The following is a 21,754-nucleotide window of genomic DNA, read 5'->3' on the forward strand; positions in this document are numbered from 1 at the left end:
AATGGCCACGCCACACGCGCTGGATAAGACGTGCCGCCAAACGGTGCGCCGCACGCTGAACGAACAATCTAGTGGCGATGGCACTAGTATCATGTACAGTCTTGATGGTCTGCTGTCGCGTATCTTGCTGCTGCCGAAGACGCGATGGCATGTTCGCCAGTAAACCCAATATACGCGCCTTAGCATCGACGGTTGCTTGCTCGTTGCGCTTCACTCGCCCCCACAACCTTTGAATCACACGGGCACTCTTCGCAAGGCGCTCACGTTCTCGCATCTCGACGAACTTTACAGCTAGAATCGGGGGCTGTTCGATCATCAATCGATTAACCATTTCGCGAGAAAGTAGCGCGGCGCTTTCAGATCTGTAGCGTTTGCGTGCAGCAACGATAGCAGAGCGGCCCAGCCGGGCCAACGCCCGACACACCCACTGATAGATGCGTACTTTGTGCTGCCTTCGATCCCTGTCGGCCTGGGCTTTCTTGCCTGCATCCAGCCGGAACGTTCTCCTAAAGGTGTTCTGGATCATACCCAGCAAGCTCTTCTCGCTCGTTAGCACCGACGGTAGCAAGCGCAGCTTCCTCCCCCACTTCGACTCGCGGCCGAGCAAAGCCGCCAAACTCTGGCGCTTTCGCGAGAAAAACGTGACCGCAAGATGGCGCAACGATCGCAACAATGTCAGCACAGCACGACCGCTACTACCTACGACCGAAGCTAGTGCTTGGCCCCCAGCACGCTGTCTAGCCTTGGCCTGGAAAAAAACTGCCACGCGCTTTGAACGCAACGCTGCGAGTTTGTTGTGCACCGACACGGTCGTCGGAACCAGATGCTTGACTTCCTCCTTCTTGGTGCTCTTCCATGGGCGCTTGAACCTTCCTAGCAATTGTGTGATGGGTCCATCCTTGCTACTCATGCTGTGCTGCAGCCTAGGCACGGGAACTAGCCACAGTTAGTTGGTCGTGAAACTAACTCCCCTGTCAAGTTGAAGTGAGCGGCCAAATTCGTCTACAGTCCAAGAATGGCTCACTTCATCGTCTATTGCATCATTGTCCTTCCACTCTAGCCAAACAGGTTGGACGCGCCTTCCTGCTGCTTGCTCTCGCCGAAGAGGTCATAAGCTGCATTGGCGTGGCGACCTGAGCGTCGAAAGCGCAGCACGATCGGTCGTGGTGTCTTACTCACGAGCTGCTTGAACTGCGACGTGTTGGCCACACTCACTCCGTTCACGGCGAGGATGCAGTCACCAGGAGCGATCCGGCCTGAAGCTTGAGCTGCACTCGACGGCACGCACTCCCGCACGATCACCAAACGTCCGCTCTGCTTGGCGATTATACCTAACGCTGCACCCGAGAACTCGACCTCGAATTCATCGTCACCGCCCGCTGCTTCAGCGTCCTGACCCGCCAGTGCTGGTGTCTCGCCAAACAGAGAATCCGAATCGGAGGCAGACACGGAGCTCTCGCTAGCCAGTAGGTCGTCGCCGATAATTACCACGTTCGCAGACCACCAACTCTGAGTCTCCTGCAGCGTGAACGTGGCTGTGTAGCCCCGGTTCGCTCTGAGCCGCGCCGTCTTGCGTGTAGCGTACACACTGCATGCGTTCGACTGCACCGTGAAGTAGACATCTCCTGATGTCAGTAGTGTCGGCGTGTAGCCGTAGGCGAACACCACAACAGCTCGATCAGCTCGCCAAGCTGTGGCACTACCTCCTCCAGCTGATGCAGTTCCGCTGTCGGTTGGCACATCCAGTACGCTAGCAAGATGCCGTCGCCCAAGCGGGAGAACACGCAGGGACGCACCGTCGTTCAGCTGCGTGTTCACCACTAAGGAGTGCCGTGAATTGTTGATCAGAGCAAGCGCAACGCAACCACGCGCCTCTAGGCCGGTGTGGTTCGCGTCCCAATCGTACACCAGGTGCCGCACCTGCCGCAAGAACTCGGCGCTGCTGCGGCACTCGCCCAGCGCCTTCGAATGCTTCCGCACGATCTCCCCGTTCGACATGTGCTCGTAGCGGAACGGCACACCTTGTGGACTGTCGCCATCTACACTCGAAGAGCTGGATGTCAGCATCCCAGGAGCCATGGCGCCAGCAGCTGCGGCTGGGTCAGCTTTGCCACGCAGCGTGGACACCAAGGACGTAACTCCACCCGCCACCATGCTGGTCACGAGCGACGTGACCTCGATCGATTCAATCAAGCCAAGTGCCTGGGATTTCACAGACTGCTCGTAGAAGCGCACAATTGCCGCAGTCAGAGACTCCTGCGTGGCCAGAGCGTGAGTTAGCCGGTAGCCCTCCAGCGTCACGCACGCGTTTTCGATCTTGAGCTTGAGGTTCGACAACCAGAATCCCTCGTTGCTGCATTGATTCGAGTCAGTTTTGTCGCGGGTGAAGCTTACCACAACACGTGCAGGCGAAATCTCGCCTGATGCGATGTAAAGCTTTCGGCCGGTCATGGCTGCCATATCGGCAGCGCTAATGCCATCATCTCCATCCTCGTTCTGAGGCACAAAGTAGGCGAGCAGGTCGCCTTCCTCGTCGTCTTCGTAATTGCTGCCGTCCTCGCTTGGGAAAGCAGACACAAGCGACTTGTGTTGGAAGTGCGCAGTCGTCTCCTTCTGTAGCTGGTTAAGTCTGTCAACGAAGCTCATGGTTGTCGACACTTTCATGTTCTGCAGTTCTAGATGCACGCGCTCCACCCACTTGTATTTCGCGTGGGGTCTTTCCAGATACGTTAGCTCCAGGAAGTACTTGTCCATTCTCGCTCTCGCTGAAGAACTATCTCCGTGCAGCAGTGGTCTCAGCACTACGCGGTTCTTGGTCTGAGGGAGCAAGTCCTCGACCTTCAGCCCCATCAAGTTCAATTTAGCAGCAGTAGCCTGGGGTGACCACGACGCCTCCACACCGATACGCGTGAACGTCGCACGCGCCACCGGTTCACTCTCACCCTCCGGTCCACCAGCAAACAAACTGTGGGGTTCTTCCAATGTCCCGCCGTGCTTTTTATCGGTGACCGTCACGATCACACCCGCTACTTGTGCGTGCAGACTGAAAGTCTGCCAGCCAGCCGTGCCAGGACCTGTCACCATGTCCCTCGCAGTCGAAGAGACCGTTGAACTAGCATTCGACAGCCTCGACGATGTAGATGTTGGAGATCCAGCACCGCCATCCGTCACCACCACCACAAACGTAGCCTGCGAAAGACTTCCACGCTTGACGACCACTTCCAAGTGAACACCGCGCCCGCTGGCTCGTGGTGGCACTAACAAGTCTGTAGTAGCCACACGATCGACGGCAAATGTAGCGCTCCAGTCGTAGCCATCACTACAGAACGTACCCGATGCGTCGTCGTCGGGTAGTACCGATGCACGCAGCGGGGCGCGAGATCCACCCACCCAGTAGAGTGCATACATATCCCCTGCACCCAATACATGGTGAGCGACATTGTCGTTGCTAGAATCCTCAAGACGCTGGTGCTGACGATTTGGAGCTTCAAGAAGCAGGAGCGTGTGGGATGAGCGGTTGAGAATCAGGTAGCGAGGGATAATACTCACGAGCGTCGTAACTGAGCCAAAATGCCGGGTCGCGTAGTCAGCCGACACACCCAACTCATACAAGACTCCGCCTGAAGACGCACTGCTTCCAGCGGAGCGAAGCGTTATGCACTCGTCCTGCCAACTGAGTCTTCTAGGATCCGCTTCAAACCGTGCCGACCAATTGCAGCCGCGCAAGCCGATTCGGACAACAGGGACTTTGCCACTGTTATCGCTTGAGTACGCGCTAATCTGTGCATTGCCCACTTGGGCTCGCGCCGCGCGTGGGGGTAGGTAGGCTTCGCTATCTGCAGCAGTGCCGTAGACCAGCTCCAACCCAGAACGGTTGATAACCCAGACCTCAGCCAAAATCTCCACACGTACAGGCCGAGCAGCGTGGTCCCCACCCACCACACGTAAAAGCAGTCGGAACGGACGCCCGTCATCGACCCGAGTAAGTTGCACTGACAGTACGGCGCCGCTCGCGGTTCCTCGAGGCACGAGTTCTAGCCACTTCGACGGAGTCGTGCAGCCTTCGACGAGCAACTGGAAGAGCGGTCGTTGCGCGATATCCGTCCACCAGATGCTAGTCTTGGCTCCGACAGCAATAGTCTCGGGCTTCGACGGGCTATCACTTGCCCCAGACCCATAGGCAGAACTATAGGCAGACCGCAACCGGAAAGTTAGCGGGACTGGTAGCTTGTTTACCAGTACAAGCGGCTCGGCAAAAGACACGGTACGAAGCTCTTTGTCGCTTGACATGGAAACACAGTACACGGCGTTTCGACCATCCCCGGCATGGCCAAAACTCTCACGAGAGGCAGACGTTGACGACACGCCTGCCTCGACTTTAAGTTCGACAGCGGATCGTGTCTGCACTGGGATAGGGGCGCTCCACGAATGCGTGGCACCGTTCTCCACAGGCCGCACGCGCAGCTCCGAAGCCAACGACAGCAGAACTGGAACTGCAGATTCCTGGTTCGGTCGAAGAACCCCAATTTCGACGGGCGTATGCCATGTTGGGTCGTTCACAAGAAGCGCCACAGGACGACCAGACGCAAGCCTGTTCACAAGCTTGATTGGTGACGACACAACCAGTAAAATACGGCCTTCGACAAGCTGTGCCGACAAACTTAGCGTGAAATTCGTTCTCTGTCCGTGGGTGTCCACCAAAGGGAACGTTCGTGCACCCAACTGCTCAAAAATGAGTCCTTGAACGGCTTGAAATCGCGCAGCACTGTCCTCCGAGCTTTTTGAATCCATCAGCTGCAGACAAAGGCGTAGATTGGCAGCATCTCGGTCACCAGATGCGTAGCGCCGCACCACTCCACGCCCCTTTCCTGGCGCGTGGAGATAGCGAACGTCAGCTAAGCTTCCTGTTGAGACCACTTGCGGTTCTGTCGTGAAGGATCCATTTGTCAGCCAGAAACTGAGAGGGAGCCCGGTCTCGTTACGAATCACACACGGTGCCATTTTACGCCGCTCGACGTCTTCGTCTTCCTTCTCTTCTGCCTGCACCTTCGTAGCACCTAAAGTCGCACGACGCTGCCACGCGCCACCCACAGATGCCACAACCTCCAATAATCCGTGCGTTACGGTGAGATCCAACGCTTGGGAAGCCGTGAGAATTACGTGCAGCTCACTCGCAGTTGAAATGGAGCCTTGTACTGACGCGTCTAGACCCCACTCAGTGCACATGGGATGCCAATCGCGGGTGTCCGGGTTGTAGTATGACATGAGCACCACCAAGTTTCCCCCACCAGAAACGGTTATCGTTACCGGCGGAGCAGACAAATCAGGTTCTGCGAAAGATGTGGACGACATGCCGTCGCTCTCCTCCAGTTGAGCCGTGTAGGTGACGTTCAGGAATAGGTGGCAGCGTTCGACTTGTAGCTGCGCGAGACCCATATCACATCCGTCGCAGTCGTTGATCAACGTCAGACTGACGGACGGTAGCTCACATGTAAAATAGCGGTGAATTTCCTCTTCCGTTGCACTGTCGAGTACGATACTCTTTGACGAGGTGCGCGATCTCGTCAACGCACGGGATGTCGGGCTATCGATTCGCGATGGGCGACGGAAATCTGAGGCGCTTAGGCGCGCTTCGTGTAGTGCAACCGCTTCATTGAACGACTCCATCGTATCCATCGCCATGCAAGCGTCGTCATAGGACACGAACACTTCAATTGGAGTAAAACTCAGTGCCACAATCTGTTGCCTCTGACCGGCATGCGGGAATAGATCGCTCACTTCGACATGTAAATCGCACGGTTCCAGCAACTGGATTAGTGGTGCAACGTCAATGGCATCCCACTTCGTGCTGGATGATGAAGATGCCACGCAGCAGCCTGGGCGCCCGGCATTCTCAAGCACTATCTCCATGTTTTGTGCGTCCGCTAGGATACTGCTCTGAATGTCCAAGTCACCGTCTGACTTACCCTTCTTAGCGTCTGGATGCGGTTTCCACTTGAATTCAAGCGTAAAATCGCCAGCAAAGGCTACACGCGGGCTCTCCGGGTCGTAGCAATCGCGTGGCACCGCCACGCCAACTTGCTTGGCCGTCGCACGGACTGTAATCGTCAGTTCTGGTTCCTTTCCATCGCGAAGAATGTCCGATATGCTTTCACGTCGCGTCAGTAAAGATGGCGATGGTGGTGCTAACGGTGTCTGCGACCGCACTAGATCTTTCATAGAGTCCGAGGAATTTTTTTTGTCGGTCTGAGCCGGTCTCGAAGGTAGCGCGAAGAAGCCGGTAAGCGTTAGTAGCGCCTCCGGGATAACGATGCCAGTGACCTCGGAGAAAGCCAAGTCGAGTTCGCCAGTCAGAGCGACATCGTCCCACGTGTAGCGTATCTCCAGCGGGCGTGGCGAGACCAGCAGAGTACCGCCTTCAGTACCACCAACTGCAGGCTTGTAATTGCCTACAAGATCACGGGCACTGAACGCGCCAAGATGCACCGCCATGCGCGGGTTCTTTTCATACTCATCATAAAACACCAGCGAAAAGTCACTCGCGACGACCTCAGCGAACGCACCACTGCGCAAAGTTTCGTCGCTATCAGCTCCAGAGATGGTGCGCTGCACAATCGAATTAGGGGATACATCTTCGCTCACGAACGCGTCTGGTCGTCCATCCTGGAACAGCATGATCCGTACGTTTTCCATAACAAAGCGCACCTGAAGAGTGGCTTCATCTGCGTCTGGCTGGAGATATGTGTACGTCACAGTGGGGCGCAAGGATGGGAGTTCTCCGATGTCGGCGCTACTCCTTCTTCTGTTAAGGAGCCTCGAAGCACTACCTGCCTTACCAAAAGGTCCTGTGCCTGTTGGAACATTTTGCAACTCATCGGCACCGAAATTCTCCAATATGAGCGCTACGATACCTAAGTAGCTGGTGCGTGATATGTGCGCTTCCAACGGTGGCAACACTGAATCAACCGTAATACGAGGAAGGAATACCGTCCGCGTTTCGCCGTCAACTGTCTCCTCGTCACCTAAGGAAATAGTTGACGAGACGAGGTCCTCAATGCTGATTTTCAAATCTGCAGGTTTGGGCAGTAAATCTTCATACACCGGCCCTTCGTCGGCACCCTTCGTTCGCTTGCCAGCACTTGTAGTTGTGCAAAAAATGCGAACCTGCTCGAGAAAGAGATCTTTGCAGTCTACTCGCAACGAAATGCCACCTCCTTCCGCGTCAGGTCTACGGATCATGGCACGCGGCAAAGACTCGTCGTGCACAACACGCTTGGTCCTACCTCCTGGTGGCCCTTCGTAGTGTACTGCACTAGACGGAAAGTGTACAAGCCGTAGCGTATCTGCGGTTGCCTTAGCGTGAGGGGCATCCTCCAAGCTTAATGGAAGGATCAAGGTGGGCTTCTCAATGGTCAAGTCTAGCACGACGCTAGCCTCATCCTCGCGAAGCAGTAATTGAGTGGCATTCATCAATGTCTGGCTCACCATCGCACCGAGAACCCCTTCAAACACAAAGTCCACCAGCTCCAAAATCTGTTGATGATAGTAAACGCCCCGGATCGGCTTGAACGCCAAGCGCAGCGAGCTCTTGTCGCTCGCTTTCGGGTCACTCACAAACGCAAAAGTCAGCAGTGGTTCTGGTTCCATCCCGGAGGCACCGCGCCGACGAGCTTCTACCTCGTCCAGGCCCAGCAGCGGCGAGTACAATGGATGCTTCGACGTACTCAAGTCAGTACCCACAAAGTTTCCCACGTGACCAGTTACATCGAACGTATCTTCGTCAGTGGAGCTTTGGCCTTCCATGTCGTAGCTCGTGAAATTGACGGCGGCGTTACTCATCTCTAGACGCGCCAGCTGCCGGTCAAGCTGATCTTTGTTAAACGTCAGGCTAAACTGCACTAGAGAAGCGCGTACCACAACAAGAGGCTTTCCCCGAGAGCGCAGATTGGTTAACGTTGAAACCTCTTCTTCATGTTCACCCCCGACGCGCGACTCCATTGATGCTCCTCCCGTGAGTTTCTTCTCTGGTTGCAATCTAGAGCTGTTCGGCGGTGACGTAACATCTTCAGACGGGAGGTCGTCGTCGTGGGACTGAATAGCAGACGCGTAGGCGGATATGATGCGATAAAACAACGCCACAGACGACGGGTTCCATTGTAGATGCAGCACATTGAATTGCACATCAGCCTGCAGTTGCGATGCCTGGCCACTTTCTGGTTGCATTCTCGATACTCGATCGCCCTGAAACGAAATGACGTCGATAGCGATAAGATGTGGGGCCTCGCCTCCGCCTTCTTCTCCTGTAGATATGAGTTTGTAGTAGCGGGACTCCGGTGAATACAGCTTGTCTTCCATCACAAGAGCCTTCAATCGTGCATGGAATGCTTGGTGGGCTGAGTACGCTTCCAATGAAAACGATGTTTGCGATGCCCGCAAAATAAAGGCATCTTTAGCAGGTGACTCACGCAAGTTCAGCTCCACACATCCTAGCGAAAGCTCCATCTCCAGCAGGAATTTTTCATCCACAGTAACTGGAGCAACAGAGACATTGTTGACACTTTCATCATTGGCGCTTTCCGATTCCGTCGCACTCTCTTCGGCACTTTCATTATCTTGTTCCTCAAAGTAAGCCAGACGCTTCGCATTATCTTGAGCTATTGTCACCGCTTGCGCAACCACGGCCGAGTGGATTTGGCCCAACGCCACGAGTTGCTCCTCAACGAGGCATATCGATATCTTGGGAACAGCAGCGTAGACACCCACTTGCGGTAGCGGCTTCGTTTCCGTGTTTTTCCGCCCAGTACGTGAAGGGAGTCGTAGGCGTGAAGATGCTGCCTGCGTGTGGAGTGAAAACTCAATCGACAGCTCTTTCACTATTTTGGTAAAACTGCGGAGTTCTTCATCAGTCCATTCCACCAATTGTTCCTGGCGACCGAGCGAAACATGGATCTTGGTGATGTCCAACCGCCAGTGCAGACGACGAGGATCTTCTCCTGCCGTTTCCAGCGCCATATCCAAAGACGCATCGATGGGTTTTACCTTTTCATCATTGCGAAAGCTCAGTCTGCCAAGATCGACAACAACGACAGCGCCAGATGGCTCGGCAACGTTTTCGGGCAGAATAAGTACGGGCGCGTCCATGTCTACCAGTACGTCGTAGGCGACGCGACCTTCAGCTGTCTCTAGCGAACGCATGAGCTCTGCCTCTTCAGCCTCTTTCTCCGCGCTCGTACTTGATGACTCCAGCAGCTTCCTCTCATCTTCCGGGTCATCAGTGAACATCCAATCTGCGACAGAAGATGTAGCGAACTGCCAAACCCTTTCTAACTGCTTTTCTGGTAGCAGACTCACAAAGAAGGCGTGCAGGAACATCACAAACGACGGATCGACCATCATCCGCACAGGCGCACTGCGAACTCGAACCTTGAGCGTGGCTTCCACGTCATCTTCACCCTGTAGTTGGGCTTGTAGCACTGCTCGACGACTGATATCGATACTGGCGCAGGACATGCTCGGATCATTACTCGGTGACAGCAGTGACGACGGGCTACAGAATGAGTGAAACCGGGAATCGCGTGCTAGTCCGTTAAGGATGTCGAAGTGCTGTACTCGGAAGCTCGCATCCCACTCATTTTCCGGCTGAATGTTCACAGCTAGCGAGCCATTGAGCATGCCAGTCACGAACGGACTTTCATGTGCATTGGATTGATAAAGCGCTATCGAGCCATTTGTTAGCTGAAGCTGCACCGACATCAGGTTGCACCCCATTGGCACTTCGTGTGCGTCGCTGGCCTTTTCCACAGCATCATTGTAAGCCTCGCGTAGATTTTCGCGACCCTCGGCAGACAGCACGTGCTCCTCCTCTGCTTCATTTGACGCGGAGGCAGCCTCATCTTCTCCCCCGAAGAAGTACGAATACCACGAGCCACCTCCGCCTTGCGCCGCCTGGGTTTTAGCTTGTTCTTTCTCCGACGCTTTCGCCTTGGCCTGCGCACGTTCCTCCGCGTCTTCAGCAACATCGCGTAGCAGCAGCACCACATCCAGCGGGTAGACCTCTTCATACCGCTGCTTAAACTTGCCCTGTCTAGTCGAGGGGTCCAACGGCGTGCCATTGCGCAGCTCTGCCCGGAAAGCCTCCATATACAACTGCTGCTCCAGCAGCGCTTTGTGTACCGACGACCACCGCATCTTGCGGTGATGTGGTCGCCGGCGGTGCGGGAGGTGCGCGCCGCCCTCCTTACCCTGCTCACTAGCTGCTTGTCGTCGAAGCTTCGCTCTGCGCTGTTCAAGCACAAGCCTTGTGGCATAGTCCCACCACTCACGAGGGCGCGCGCTCGGTGTGTGCAGCGGGCGGCCCCGGGCCAGCGCAAAGTGGGCCTCCACCGCCTTTCGGCCCAAGAAGGCTCTCTGCAGGAACAGCACGTCCTCGTACTGCTCGCGCGTCAGGCTGGCCTGCAGCGCGCCCATCTCCGCCTCCACCGTGTACTTGGCCACGGCCGAGTAGTCCGTGCTCTCGTTCTTCGTGAGCTGCACGGCCAGCGAGCACGGGCGCAGCAGCCACCTCCTGCTGCTGTCTTCCTGCTGGCCGCCGAGCTCCTGCACCATGGCCCGCATGGCCCGAGGCACATCTGCTCTGGCCTCGAGCCTCGCGTCGCGGTCACTGGCGTCCAGTCTGTCCCAGTACATGCCGAAGCGCGAGAGCTCGGCCTTCTTGTACGTGAAGGGCCCGTGGCCCGTGGCCTGGTCCACGAAGGCCTCGCGGCCCTCCTCGTCCGTCGTGAAGTAGCGGAACCGCCCGAGCATCAGGCCGCAGGCGAGCGGCGTCTCCGGGTTGGCCACGGCGTCCTCGTAGCGCAGGTGCACGTCCCGCAGCGTCACCTGCAGGTTGGCCACGATGCGGGCCGTGAGCCTCGAGACGAAGGTGCCCTCGTCCTCGCCCTCGCTCGGCGCGGGCTGCGCGCGGCCCGGGCCAACGCGCGCGGCGAAGCGGCGGTGCTGGCGCAGCAGCTCGCGCCGCTCCAGCTGGTTCCGCTTGGCCTGCCGCAGCTCGGCCGCGCCGGGCCGCTGCGCGTCGGGCACCACGAGCGCGGCCACGCCCTCGAGCGAGATGGTCACGCTGGCGCTGCCCAGCTGGTTCCAGGGCACGCGCACCAGCACGCGGGCCACGCTGCCGCTGGCCACGGCCACGGGCAGCTGCAGCTCGGCCAGCGCCTGCGGCTTGAGCGCCAGGTCGCGCAGCTCCAGCTCGCCGCTCCAGAGGCCCACCACCAGCGAGTCGCTGCGCAGGCCGGCCACGTACTTGCCCAGCTGCGCCTCCAGGATGGACGAGATGATGGCCTTGGCCATGGCTGCGTCGGCCGGGGGTCACGAAGGAGCAGGCGGCCGGTCACTTTGTTCCAGGCACGAGTTGTGGCCCGAAGTGGTGTGCCGTACACAGGATACCGTAATCAGACTGTAGCCATGTCGAGAAGGTGGATGCACACTTGAAGTAAAAATTAGTTCGTAAGTAAGAGCAAACGAACCCAAGCTTGCGAGGAGTTATTTCTACTACCTGTTGATACTTTTGAATCGAGAGTTTTTAAACTGAGCTTGCCGTTGTCCGTGTACACCATTTCGGGACGCATTGGATGCGCACTACAAACCCAGGACAGCACCAGACAACGCTTCAAATACGACTCAGCATACAGAAAATCGGGTTCTAGATAGCAACAGAGAGCATCATCGACTCATAATGCAGACTTACGGCCTTACATGTGCCTGAACCCTCCATTTGGATCGAGTTGTTCTGGCGATATACTCGGACTACTACAAGACTCTTGAAGTACAAGAGCGCTCGCCTGGTTTTTAATTGCGCGTTTGACGCGCACAATGCCTGACAGCCTTCTCAGCGAGTTGCTGCGAGTGCACGGCTGACATTATGGCGGTGACGGTGCCTTCGCACGCACCGGAGGTGGAAGACCAGTGCTGATTCAAGCCACGGCAGCACGTGCCGGGAACTCAGGTGCCGGACTTCTCAAGCGCGTTGCCCGCAGTAATCGCTCCAATTAGAAGGAAGTTGATGAACTGCAAACCAGCCATTGTGGCGACACCTTCATAGAGGTCTGCATCGAAGCAGTCCCTTTTGTCCAAGAACTGTCGTGCTGCGAGCTCCGTGACTTACTGCATCGTTCATGGCTACGTTTTGCTGCTCAACTCCGCCGAAAGCGGCCCCATCCTCCTGCCGCCATTGCTGGCGCGGTGATCGTTCGGACTAACCAAGATGCCACCAGCCACCGCTCGCCGATTGACTAGCGGGGTAGTTTGACTAGCAGTTGAGCCGTTACCCAGACTGGTTGGGCTGCTGCAGCTCTGCGCGCTGAGGCCAGACGCGCCCTCACCGCGCAGCCGGCTCGCTCCGGCGCCAGCGCTCAAGGCCCACAGCGCCGAAGATACCGAGTCCGGGCGCAAATGGGACGCGCGGTCTTGAACGTGGACGAGCAACGCATGGCGTTGCGAAATGGCCATCTGGGCTCCGCTTGCACCCGTTGCTTCGGCGTTGCTTACGCGGCGCGGCAGTTCGCAGAGTGCAGGCAACGAAGCATGGCCCATGTGGAGGCACTCTGCGCTGCGCCGCAAGTTGCCGACTCAAAGAAGCGGCGTCGGACCAAACCACCGGCGCAGCCAGGCCGAGGACAACCGAACAACTCGCGCGCAGTATGGAGCGCAGAGCCCTGGGATAAAAGTCCGGCCAACAGCGGTTGGCGCAACATGGACCGACTGTTTTCCGTGAAGGTAAGGATGGCCGTCAACGGCGATGCACATCGTGTCAAGCCCGTGGCAGATCGGAGAGCGGGCTCGTATTTAGAGCTGGAGAGCCCCGGGCGTCATCGTGGAGCTGCACAAGTTCCGCTTCGACACCTGTCTCCACTATGCCCGCAAATCGCGCGCTCGAAAAAAGGCTTTCCGAAAATCGTTTAACCCCATGGATCTGGAAATGAATTCTCACGATCGCTCCTTGTCAACATAATCTCCATCCCCGCGTACTTACATAAAGTATTTACCTGCTTAATCAATCCGTATTAACGATCTATTTAGACAGGATTGAGTATTCCTAAGAAGGCTCCGAAGAATTGGATGCGTTCAGAGACCGCATTGCGGGTGCAACGCTGTCATCGGGTTGTCGCTGTCGTGCCTGCTGCCGGGCCGGAGCTCAGATCGCATTCCGAGCCGAGTAGTTGATAGCATGGACGCCCAGCCGCGCCAGCGCCGCTTCCCGCGGCCCCGCCTCGGGTCACGCGCGACTCGCGGCCGCGCCCCCACCGCGGCCGGCAGTAACATGGTGGAGCTCGAGACGCTCTCGGCCTTCACGGCCCTGGAGCGCCGGGCCGTGGCCCTGTCGGAGGACGAGGCGCTCGTGTGCGCGCGCCTGGCCGAGCTGCTGCTGGCCGACGGCCTCAAAGCCTACGAGGACCACCACCACGCGGCCCGCGGCCAGGTGGACCCGCAGCAGTGGAAGGTCATCAAGAGGAAGGACCAGCTCTGCGCCTACAAGCAGCGCAAGCTGGCCGCGGCCAAGCAGGCGGCCATCGCGGCCGCCGCCGGGCCGCAGCCGGGCCAGTGTCCGGCCAACGAAACGGAGCTGCCGCTGCTCATGGTGGCCGGGCTGCTGGCCGGCCACGTCAACGACGCCATGTACGGCCTGGTCAGCGCCAACACGCGGGCCATGAAGATGAACAGCGCCTACGCCGAGGACGCGCTCGTCGACGCCGAGGTGCTGGCCACGATCGAGGGCCCGAGCATCGAGGAGCCCTTCCGCTTCCTCGGGCTCAAGTGGGCCGTCCGCCACGACGCCATGTCCAAGAGGAGGGACCTGCTGTACCTGGAAGCCACGGGCGTCACCAAGATGGCCAACGGGGACCGCATCGGGTACCGAATCATGCACTCGGTGAGTATCAAGGCGCTGGCCCAGTTGGCCTCGACAAGCGTCTCCTCGTCGGTGGTACGAGCGCGAGCGTCTATTGTGCAGTTGTTCCACCAGCAGCCGGCTTCGGAGGGATCAACGGGTCTCACGGGCACGCTGGACGTGTTCACGAGGGGGTACTACGACCCGCAGGGCGCCATGATGGAGTTCATGGCCGTGAATGCAGGCGCGGATCTCTTGCTGCACATGACCTTCTCGGTCGTGGACTGCGCGCACCTCAAGAAGATCGCCTTTGCGGCGCAGCAAGCTGGACGCAAGCGGAAAGCGTCGACCCAGCTCCACAAGACCACGTACGCCGACGAAGGCATGGGCGGCATCGAGGAGACGTACGATGAGGACGTGGACATTATCGCGAGGGACGGAGCGTTGTCGACAAACTGCTCACTGTGCGACCGTCGGGTCGGCAGTGTGCTCAACCGAAGCGGAACACCATGCACCATTTGCGCGAAGACCGTGTGCTCGCGCTGCAGTGTCGTGAAGAAGCTGCGCTTTTCGCGCAGCGATGACAACACACCCATCGTCAATACTGGCGTGAATCTGGGCGGAAGCATGGGCATTCGTGACTTTGAGCAGCCCGAGGAGTCCGGGGCGTCTACAGAACGAAGCCGCAGTCGCAGCAGCAGTGGAGGCGGCGGCGGCAATATGAGCGACATTAACCAGAAGGCACTCAAGTTCTGCTTGCCGTGTGTGCTGCGCGCCAACCAGCGCAACGCCTCGCAGATCGTGGTGGAGGAGATTTTAGAGCAGACCAGCTTCGGACTTGTCACTCCCCGCACCACGATGGAGCGCCCAAGCGCTCGCCCGTCGACAATGCGCCGGCGATCAACGCAGACTGGACGTCCGTACAGCGTGCGATCGTCACAGGCTTCGGTTGGGTCGCACCAGTTTTCAAACTACGCGGCGTCTCCGTACGCGGCATCCCCATACTGCCAGCCCCGTCAGAAGGCCAACAGCAGCGCGGCTTACATTCCAAGTGGTCTGCGTCGGTCATCCTCGGCCACTCCTCGTGTTGTGCTGTACGTTGAAGACCCCGCCGTGAGCAGGTCCGGTTACAGTGCTGCTTAAACCAACGCGAGCTCTCCCGCAGCTCAGCAGAACTGCCATCCATATAAGCAGTGCGCTCGAAGTAGAACGCACTCGACGAGATTAAGCAACAATGATGTATCATGAGCACTGTAGCGCGCATTCTTCCTTAATCATGTCAAGTCCGAGCTGCCATTTACACATTATCAACACTTTTCGCTCAACAACATCTATCTGCGAGTACGTTGGGCTAGCTCTTCCGCGTGAACTTGCAGCGGAGAGTAGCTCCGTGCCGTCAGCGAACACCCGAGGCAGAAGTTGAACGGCCGAATCACCACAGTCTTCTCCGAAGCATCGATGACAAGCTTTTTGGTCACGCTGCACCTCGAGCACACGCGCTGTTTCAACCACGCAGACACACACTCAGCGTTAATCAGACATTACAGATATGACGTTGGCACACGAGCACGATACATGTAGCGAACCTTTTGACATATCTGGCAAAAGCTGCCAGCAGTGGAGAAGATCCTGGCTAGCGATTTCTTGCACGCTGCGCAGTGATCCGACTCGTGTCGCTGCAGGCGGTGCTGCGTTGAAGACGAGGAAGACGACGAGGCTGACCGAGTACTTGGTGACCTGGGCGTTGTCATCGATGCTTCCACCGCATTCTTTCTCATGAGCCAGAAAAGCTTTTTGTTCTGCGCGACGTCCATGGGTTTCCCGACGGACATGATAGATGTAGCAGTCTCTTGTATCATGAAGTAGTTCAGGGCGTTCCCTCCGGGCTGCATTACAATCTGAACGAAGACATCGACAAGGTCACCCATTTGCCGGTAGATGGTGGCCGTCGATAGCTTACCCCGGATGATTTCATACTGGGGCAGCTCCGGCAGATCGCGGTGGGGCACCGACTGCGTGATAGTGAAGCCGAGAAGCTCGCCCCGAGACGTCCTGGAAAGACCAATGCGCTGCAGCAGCAGAAAATCGCGAGGCTTGACCACCGCCCCAAGCCCGGGGAAGCTGCGCAGGACCCAGGTGAGGCCCATGAACTGGAACGGGTCCTTTTGAGACGGCCGGTCGAAGGTGGCCAGCATCCCGATGTCGTCGGCCAGGTCCTGCTCGTACGCGCTGCGACGGCGGAACGAAGCCGCGTCGTCCACGTACGACCCGTACATGGCGTCCTCCAGCGTACCGGGTATCGAGGCCGTGCAGATCATGACTGGGATTTTGGTGCCTGCAGCGAGCGCTGCGCCGAGGCCCGACAATGGTCCATTGCTCACGGTCTCAACTGCCGTGCTTGTGTCATGACGCGCGTGATACGCCGGGCCGCTGGAATTGCTACTGCTGGAGCTGCCAAAATCGTGACCACTCTTGTTGCTGAGGTCGGCGTCGGAGGTTGAGCGCTCTCGGTAGACCACGACGCTCTCGCGCGACTTGACCTTCTTCCATCGACGCTCGTCGATATGGCGTTCGCCCTGGTAGAGATATTCCTCGTACTTGTCCAGCACCTCGGCGAGACAGGCATCCGAGATTTCGTGGTAGTGCTGCACGTCCTCCTTGGTGAAGCGCATGCGCGGCAGCGTGCTGGACGAGATCTTGGCGCGAGAGCTCATGGCGGTGTACACTTCCACAAGCACAAGAGGACGTGTCTCTCTCGTTGACACGGCAAATCAACGAATGCTCGCCTCAACCCGGAGTTCCCTCCCGATGCCACTCCCTCTGACTTGGCCACGCCAATTGAAGAGCGGTGCACTTGGCCCGAGATGTGGTGCTCGCGCAAAGGGATCCTCTAAGGCCAACTAGGTGTCGATTGCATCTGTACCAACAGCATCTTCAGCTCAGGCCATCTTGCCCTCGCATACGAAGCCTCGAGAGTTCCGACGGCATGACTCACTTGGCGATGGCCTGGGCTGGCATTCAAGCGTGACGTCAAGTGGCCTATCCAAGGCGTGATCATCACACCACACCGATGGCGAGGCCTATCACGCATAAGGACTGGGCCGCCGCGTTGAGGCCCGCCATAGAGCGTTGCCACCAATCTGCTCCGGCCGGACCTTGTCCGTTGTTCAAGGTCCGAGGCCCGAGCGTCGGCAAAGACCAGGAGCTCGTCGCTGGCTGGCATGGTCATCGCCGCCGAAAGCTCACAATGGCGTTCCCCATTCAGCCGCAAGCTTGGGATTTGTATAGTTCAATCGCAAATCATCCGGGCGGATCGGCGGACCCGAAGATGCTCGTTCCTCTGTCGCGCGTGCTGGTGGCGGGCCTGCTGGCCGGGGGCCTCGGCCGCCGCGGCCTCAAGAAGCAGTCGCTGGACGTGTCGGGCGCGGCGGCCGCCTGCCTCGTGGGCTTCTTCACGCTGGCCTCGGGCTACCGCTACGGTACCAACACCCAAGCCTCCTACCCTGCCCAGACGTATGTATCGCAGCTAACCCAGTGATCCCCTCGCAGGCCTGCTGCTCCTGGGCTTCTACTTCTCCGGCAGCAAGCTCACCACGGTGCGCGCCAGCGTCAAGCAGCAGCTGGACGCCAACTACAAGCCTGGCGGCCAGCGCTCGGCCCGTCAAGTGCTGGCCTGCAGCCTCCTGTCCACATGCATCGCCGTGTACGCCGTGCTCCGGTTCGGCGACGAGGACGCCGCGATCGACTTCCAGGCCGCGCCCGCGCGCAGCTACCTGCTGGCCAGCTACATCGGCCATTACGCGTGCTGCGCCGCCGACACGTGGGCGTCCGAGCTCGGCGTGCTCAGCAAGGGCGAGCCGAGACTCATCACGACACTGCGGCGCGTGCCGCCCGGCACCAACGGCGCCGTGTCGCCGCTGGGGCTGGCCATGTCGGTCCTGGGCGGGGCCTTCATCGGCGCGCTGCACTACGCGGCGAGCCTGCCGTCGGGCACGGCGCAGCTCCACGTGGTCACGCTGGGCGCGGCCACGGGCCTCTTCGGCTCGCTGCTGGACTCGCTGCTGGGCGCCACGGTGCAGGCCACGTACTTCGACCGCTCGACGCGCAAAATCTGCGACGAGTCGACGCCGCGCGCCGAGCGCGTCTGCGGGCTGGACGTGCTGAGCAACGAGCAAGTGAACGTGGTGTCGGTGCTCGTGACGACGGCCGCCAGCGGCGTCGTGGCGACGTATTTGTTCCCGTGAACTTGAGCTCTTAGGCAGCGGGGATGCGGCGCCGACGGAAGACTAAACCTGCTTGATTCAAGCCTTGAAGTGTCGAAGTCTCGACCGTAGCTCTCTCAACTCAACACGCGTCGAAGAGTTCGTTCGTTTAACTGGCGTCGGCCCTCGTGTGGTTCTTCTTGCGCCGGCACAACATGGCGAGCGTGGTGGTGTCTTCTGAATCTAGGTGCTGGCTGCGACTTGGCGTGTTCGGGCGAGCACTTGAAGCGGAGATAGTCTCGGCGGTCAGGCACCACATCCTCTTGGCGACAAGACGAAGTTGCAGTGTCCTTCCTCTCCTGACGGTGGGACTGCTCTTCTTCTCTGGAGAGCGGACCATCCTGTCAACGGAGACATGCGCTTCATTTCTCCCCCGGCGCCCCCGCTCCAGGGCAGGCCAACGCACGAAAGAAAGCGGCACTCGTGAACAAGCCAGCTAGGCGACAAGTGAGCGGCGGACCGAGCCATGGACAACGCGTTCGGCTCGGACGCGCCGCCGTCGTGCACCTTGATGGGATCGACTACGATTCCACAGGTGACTTTCACCGAGGACGACGCGCGCGAGTACCGCAGCGTCGCCGACGAGAGCTTCATCGAGACGCGCGCGCTGTATGAAGACTTTTTGTACGAGAGGAAGCAGTCGCTGGACACGCGGCGGTGGAAGCACGTCCGGACCAAGGGCACCATGAAGGTCTATCGCCAACGCTCTGGCAGCAGTGATACCAGCAACTTCAACATCAGTGCGTCATCCACCTCTGCAGCTCCGGGCGCTACGTCCTTGTCCTCGACATCGTCGCCCGATCCCTTGGAAGTGGACGACGATGCACTGCTCATCGGGCCGGCGTCCTCGCTGTCGGTGGCCACCAAGATCCCCGTCGTGGTGTGTACTGGCACGATGCAGGGCAAATTGGATGAAGTCATGTATGGCATCTTCGTGCACGACACGGCTTCTCTTCAGAGACGCAGCATCTACGGAAAAGACAGCATCGACGATACAGTGATGCTCGGAACGCTCGAGAGCCCAACTGAGGCCAACCCGTTCGACTTCCTGGGCGTTGCTTGGATCCTCTACTCAGCTCCAGGTCTCGGAGCTATCGTGAAGCAACGGGACTACGTCGTGCTGGTGCGCACCGGGTTTGCGACCACCTCGCGGGGCGAACGCATTGGCTTCAGCATCGCCCAGTCGATATCGCACCCAGACCTGCCGGAGTTGAAAAGCGATGACATCGTTCGCGCCAGCATGTCGTTTTGTGTCATCTTCCGGCAGCAAAGTGACCAAATCGTCGAGGCTTTCGCACACGCAGTGATCGACCCGGGAGGCACCATACTCACGTTTTTCGCGCTACAGGAGATCGCGAACAGCATGTTGGGTATGGGGGCTCCGATAGAATGCGCTCAAGCCAAAAAATTGCGGTGGTATGTGCACAAGACTGCAGCCGAGAAGCACGCTATGGATTGCACCAACTTCTTCGACACGTCAAAGTCTTCGTCTTCATCGTCGTCCTCGGCCACAACGGAGCAGACAGCTGCAGGTAGGGTGATTGTGACTGAAGACCGGAATATGTGCGCGTATTGCCGCAAGTCCATCGGTAAACTGTTCTCGACCCAAAGCCTGAAGTGTACTGTGTGCCACGAGGTACGAGAGTTCTCCATCCGCTGTGTTTTTCGGTTGAAGCTGTTGTTGACTAATGTTGTGTTGATGTAGTGCGTGTGCAAGCGTTGCAGTGTGAACAAGGAGCTCGTGGTGCGGTCGAGCCACAGCAAGTCGGGCATGACCGCTCACTCGTACAATTTCTGCCTCGGCTGCTTTTTGGCTGCTAGGAATCAGTCGCCGGTGGACATTCAGCGCGAAGAAGTCGTGTACAAACGCTTCGTAAGTCGGTGAGGTCAGCCTAAAAGGACAGACAATCAAGACCCGAGGGCAAAACGTTTAGATAACGCAGCGAAAATGAAGTAGTAAATGAAATGACTTCTCTATTCTGTCGTCAAAATGTTTGATAGCTTGAAGCCGACGAGCTCGGAAGCACGATGACAACGAATTACCGATTCAGGTGTCAGCACAACATTGTTCCCACCATCATGCCCTGGACGTGATGCACAGGATCGGACCAACGTACGTGTTTTCCCAACGCAGAATCGACGGCAGCGCTTCAGTCAGCACTTTGTGCGCGTAAGACAGCGAGCCGTTGCTCGTTCGGCCTGCCAGCTTCACTCGACAGCCGACCTCTTCACCCGTGCTCTCACAGTACTGTCTTTCAAACTGGAACCCGTACATGGTCACGAGCGGTATGCCAGACGTACGCAATAGTTGTTGGTCCAGCATTTGACTCGCCGTGGCGTCAGCTCCTCCGGACAAGTCGACGTTCTGCGTGCTAACAATGAAGCCGGTAGGCGTCTCTGCGCGGAAGATAACAAGCTGGTAGTGGTAGCAGATCGGGTGTTCGGCGTCAGCGGAGTTGGGTAGATGCAGCTCTCTGCTCACGACGAAGGCGTTGTCGCCCAGTCGGTGGCGCACGGTCATCCCGGCGGGCCAGGCCAACATGCCTCGCAGCTTGTCGACGTTCACTGTGGCCTTCCACGTGCGCTCCACGAGCGCCTCGGCCCACTGGTGCGGGAAGTCTTTGACCAGCAGGAACTGCGCCCACGTGCCGGCCAGCACCGCGCGCTTGTCGCTCCAGCCCAGGACCGAGTTGGCCCGCGTCACAGCCGCGTCCGTCCGCTCGGCGTTGGCCAGGAACATGTCGGCCGCGAGACGCAGCAGCTCCTGCGCCCGGCCGGGCGTCATCCAGTGCGGCCGGCCGGGGCCCGGCACCGACTCGGCCACGCGCGGCCCCGGCGCGTCCGGGCCCGTGCTGCTCCGATTTGCAGCGCGTCGGCCAGCGTCTCGGTAGTCGCAGCGCATCGTCCACTGCTCGAGCTCCTGCTGCGCCTCGACGGCCAGCTTGCCGCGGAAGCTCTCGAACTGCTGCGCGCGCGTCTCTAGCTCCCGCCTGCGCGCGCGAAGCAGCTCCGTGCGCTGCAGCAGCTGGCCGAACGCCGCGGACGAGCAGTGGCCCGCGCTGGAGGCGGCGACGAGCTCCGCCAGCTGCGCCTCCAGGCGGCGGATAAGCGCCTGCATCTCACCCCGCTGCGCGCGTTGCCGCCCGCGGGCGCGCCGCATGGACTCGCGGTTGCGCCGACGACGCGCGTCCAGCTTGGCGTCCGCGGGGTCATGGCCATCGGCCGGGCCGGACGGTGTCGCCATGAGCAGCGCGACTGGCGAATTGCCAGTAAAAAATGGCCGGGACGTATTTTTCCTGCAAAAGCTAGTACATGTACCATGCACTTCTAGGCTACTGCTGTGAAAGTCACATGGGGTTTTCCATGTTCGACTATCACCCACACGCATCATTGCGGTAGTTCTCTGCGCGAACCTTAGCACTGCCCGCTTGCAAGAAGCCACCCAGGTTTGAGCGATAGCCGGACTTTCGGTCACCTGGAAGGACTCACGGACACTTTCGGCGGAAATATATCCTGGTGGTGAAATGCTCGCGCGGTTTGTCTCGAGTAGACTCACGCAGACAGCCTGGCTCACAATTGAATTTACCACCTTCCCATCAACGCATTGCAG

General features: G+C 58.6%; 6 protein-coding genes across 6 annotated transcripts; 3 read left to right on the forward strand and 3 right to left on the reverse strand.

Moving 5' to 3' along the window:
• Nucleotides 1-1,056: 1,056 nt before the first annotated feature.
• IUM83_13021 (Vacuolar protein sorting-associated protein) lies at nt 1,057-11,346 on the reverse strand (the record flags this gene model as incomplete). The annotated part of the gene is made up of 3 exons (XM_067937675.1): nt 1,057-5,470; nt 5,798-6,728; nt 7,494-11,346. The coding sequence occupies 3 exons, from the start codon at nt 11,344-11,346 to the stop codon at nt 1,057-1,059; spliced, it is 9,198 nt and encodes a 3,065-aa protein (XP_067795779.1).
• A 1,876-nt stretch (nt 11,347-13,222) lies between these two features.
• On the forward strand, nt 13,223-15,025 carry IUM83_13022 (uncharacterized protein; the record flags this gene model as incomplete). The annotated part of the gene is made up of 1 exon (XM_067937676.1): nt 13,223-15,025. The coding sequence occupies one exon, from the start codon at nt 13,223-13,225 to the stop codon at nt 15,023-15,025; it is 1,803 nt and encodes a 600-aa protein (XP_067795780.1).
• A 188-nt stretch (nt 15,026-15,213) lies between these two features.
• Nucleotides 15,214-16,596, reverse strand: IUM83_13023 (NADH-ubiquinone oxidoreductase chain 5; the record flags this gene model as incomplete). Its single annotated transcript, XM_067937677.1, has 2 exons — nt 15,214-15,381; nt 15,469-16,596. The coding sequence occupies 2 exons, from the start codon at nt 16,594-16,596 to the stop codon at nt 15,214-15,216; spliced, it is 1,296 nt and encodes a 431-aa protein (XP_067795781.1).
• Nucleotides 16,597-17,210: 614 nt separating this feature from the next.
• Nucleotides 17,211-18,126, forward strand: IUM83_13024 (Transmembrane protein 19; the record flags this gene model as incomplete). The annotated part of the gene is made up of 2 exons (XM_067937678.1): nt 17,211-17,361; nt 17,432-18,126. The coding sequence occupies 2 exons, from the start codon at nt 17,211-17,213 to the stop codon at nt 18,124-18,126; spliced, it is 846 nt and encodes a 281-aa protein (XP_067795782.1).
• A 484-nt stretch (nt 18,127-18,610) lies between these two features.
• IUM83_13025 (NADH-ubiquinone oxidoreductase chain 5) lies at nt 18,611-20,029 on the forward strand (the record flags this gene model as incomplete). The annotated part of the gene is made up of 2 exons (XM_067937679.1): nt 18,611-19,780; nt 19,850-20,029. The coding sequence occupies 2 exons, from the start codon at nt 18,611-18,613 to the stop codon at nt 20,027-20,029; spliced, it is 1,350 nt and encodes a 449-aa protein (XP_067795783.1).
• Nucleotides 20,030-20,221: 192 nt separating this feature from the next.
• IUM83_13026 (uncharacterized protein) lies at nt 20,222-21,388 on the reverse strand (the record flags this gene model as incomplete). Its single annotated transcript, XM_067937680.1, has 1 exon — nt 20,222-21,388. The coding sequence occupies one exon, from the start codon at nt 21,386-21,388 to the stop codon at nt 20,222-20,224; it is 1,167 nt and encodes a 388-aa protein (XP_067795784.1).
• Between the last annotated feature and the right edge of the window lie 366 nt (nt 21,389-21,754).

This window comes from Phytophthora cinnamomi (assembly GCF_018691715.1).
Source record: "Phytophthora cinnamomi strain GKB4 chromosome Unknown Contig19, whole genome shotgun sequence".
Lineage (NCBI taxonomy): Eukaryota > Oomycota > Peronosporomycetes > Peronosporales > Peronosporaceae > Phytophthora > Phytophthora cinnamomi.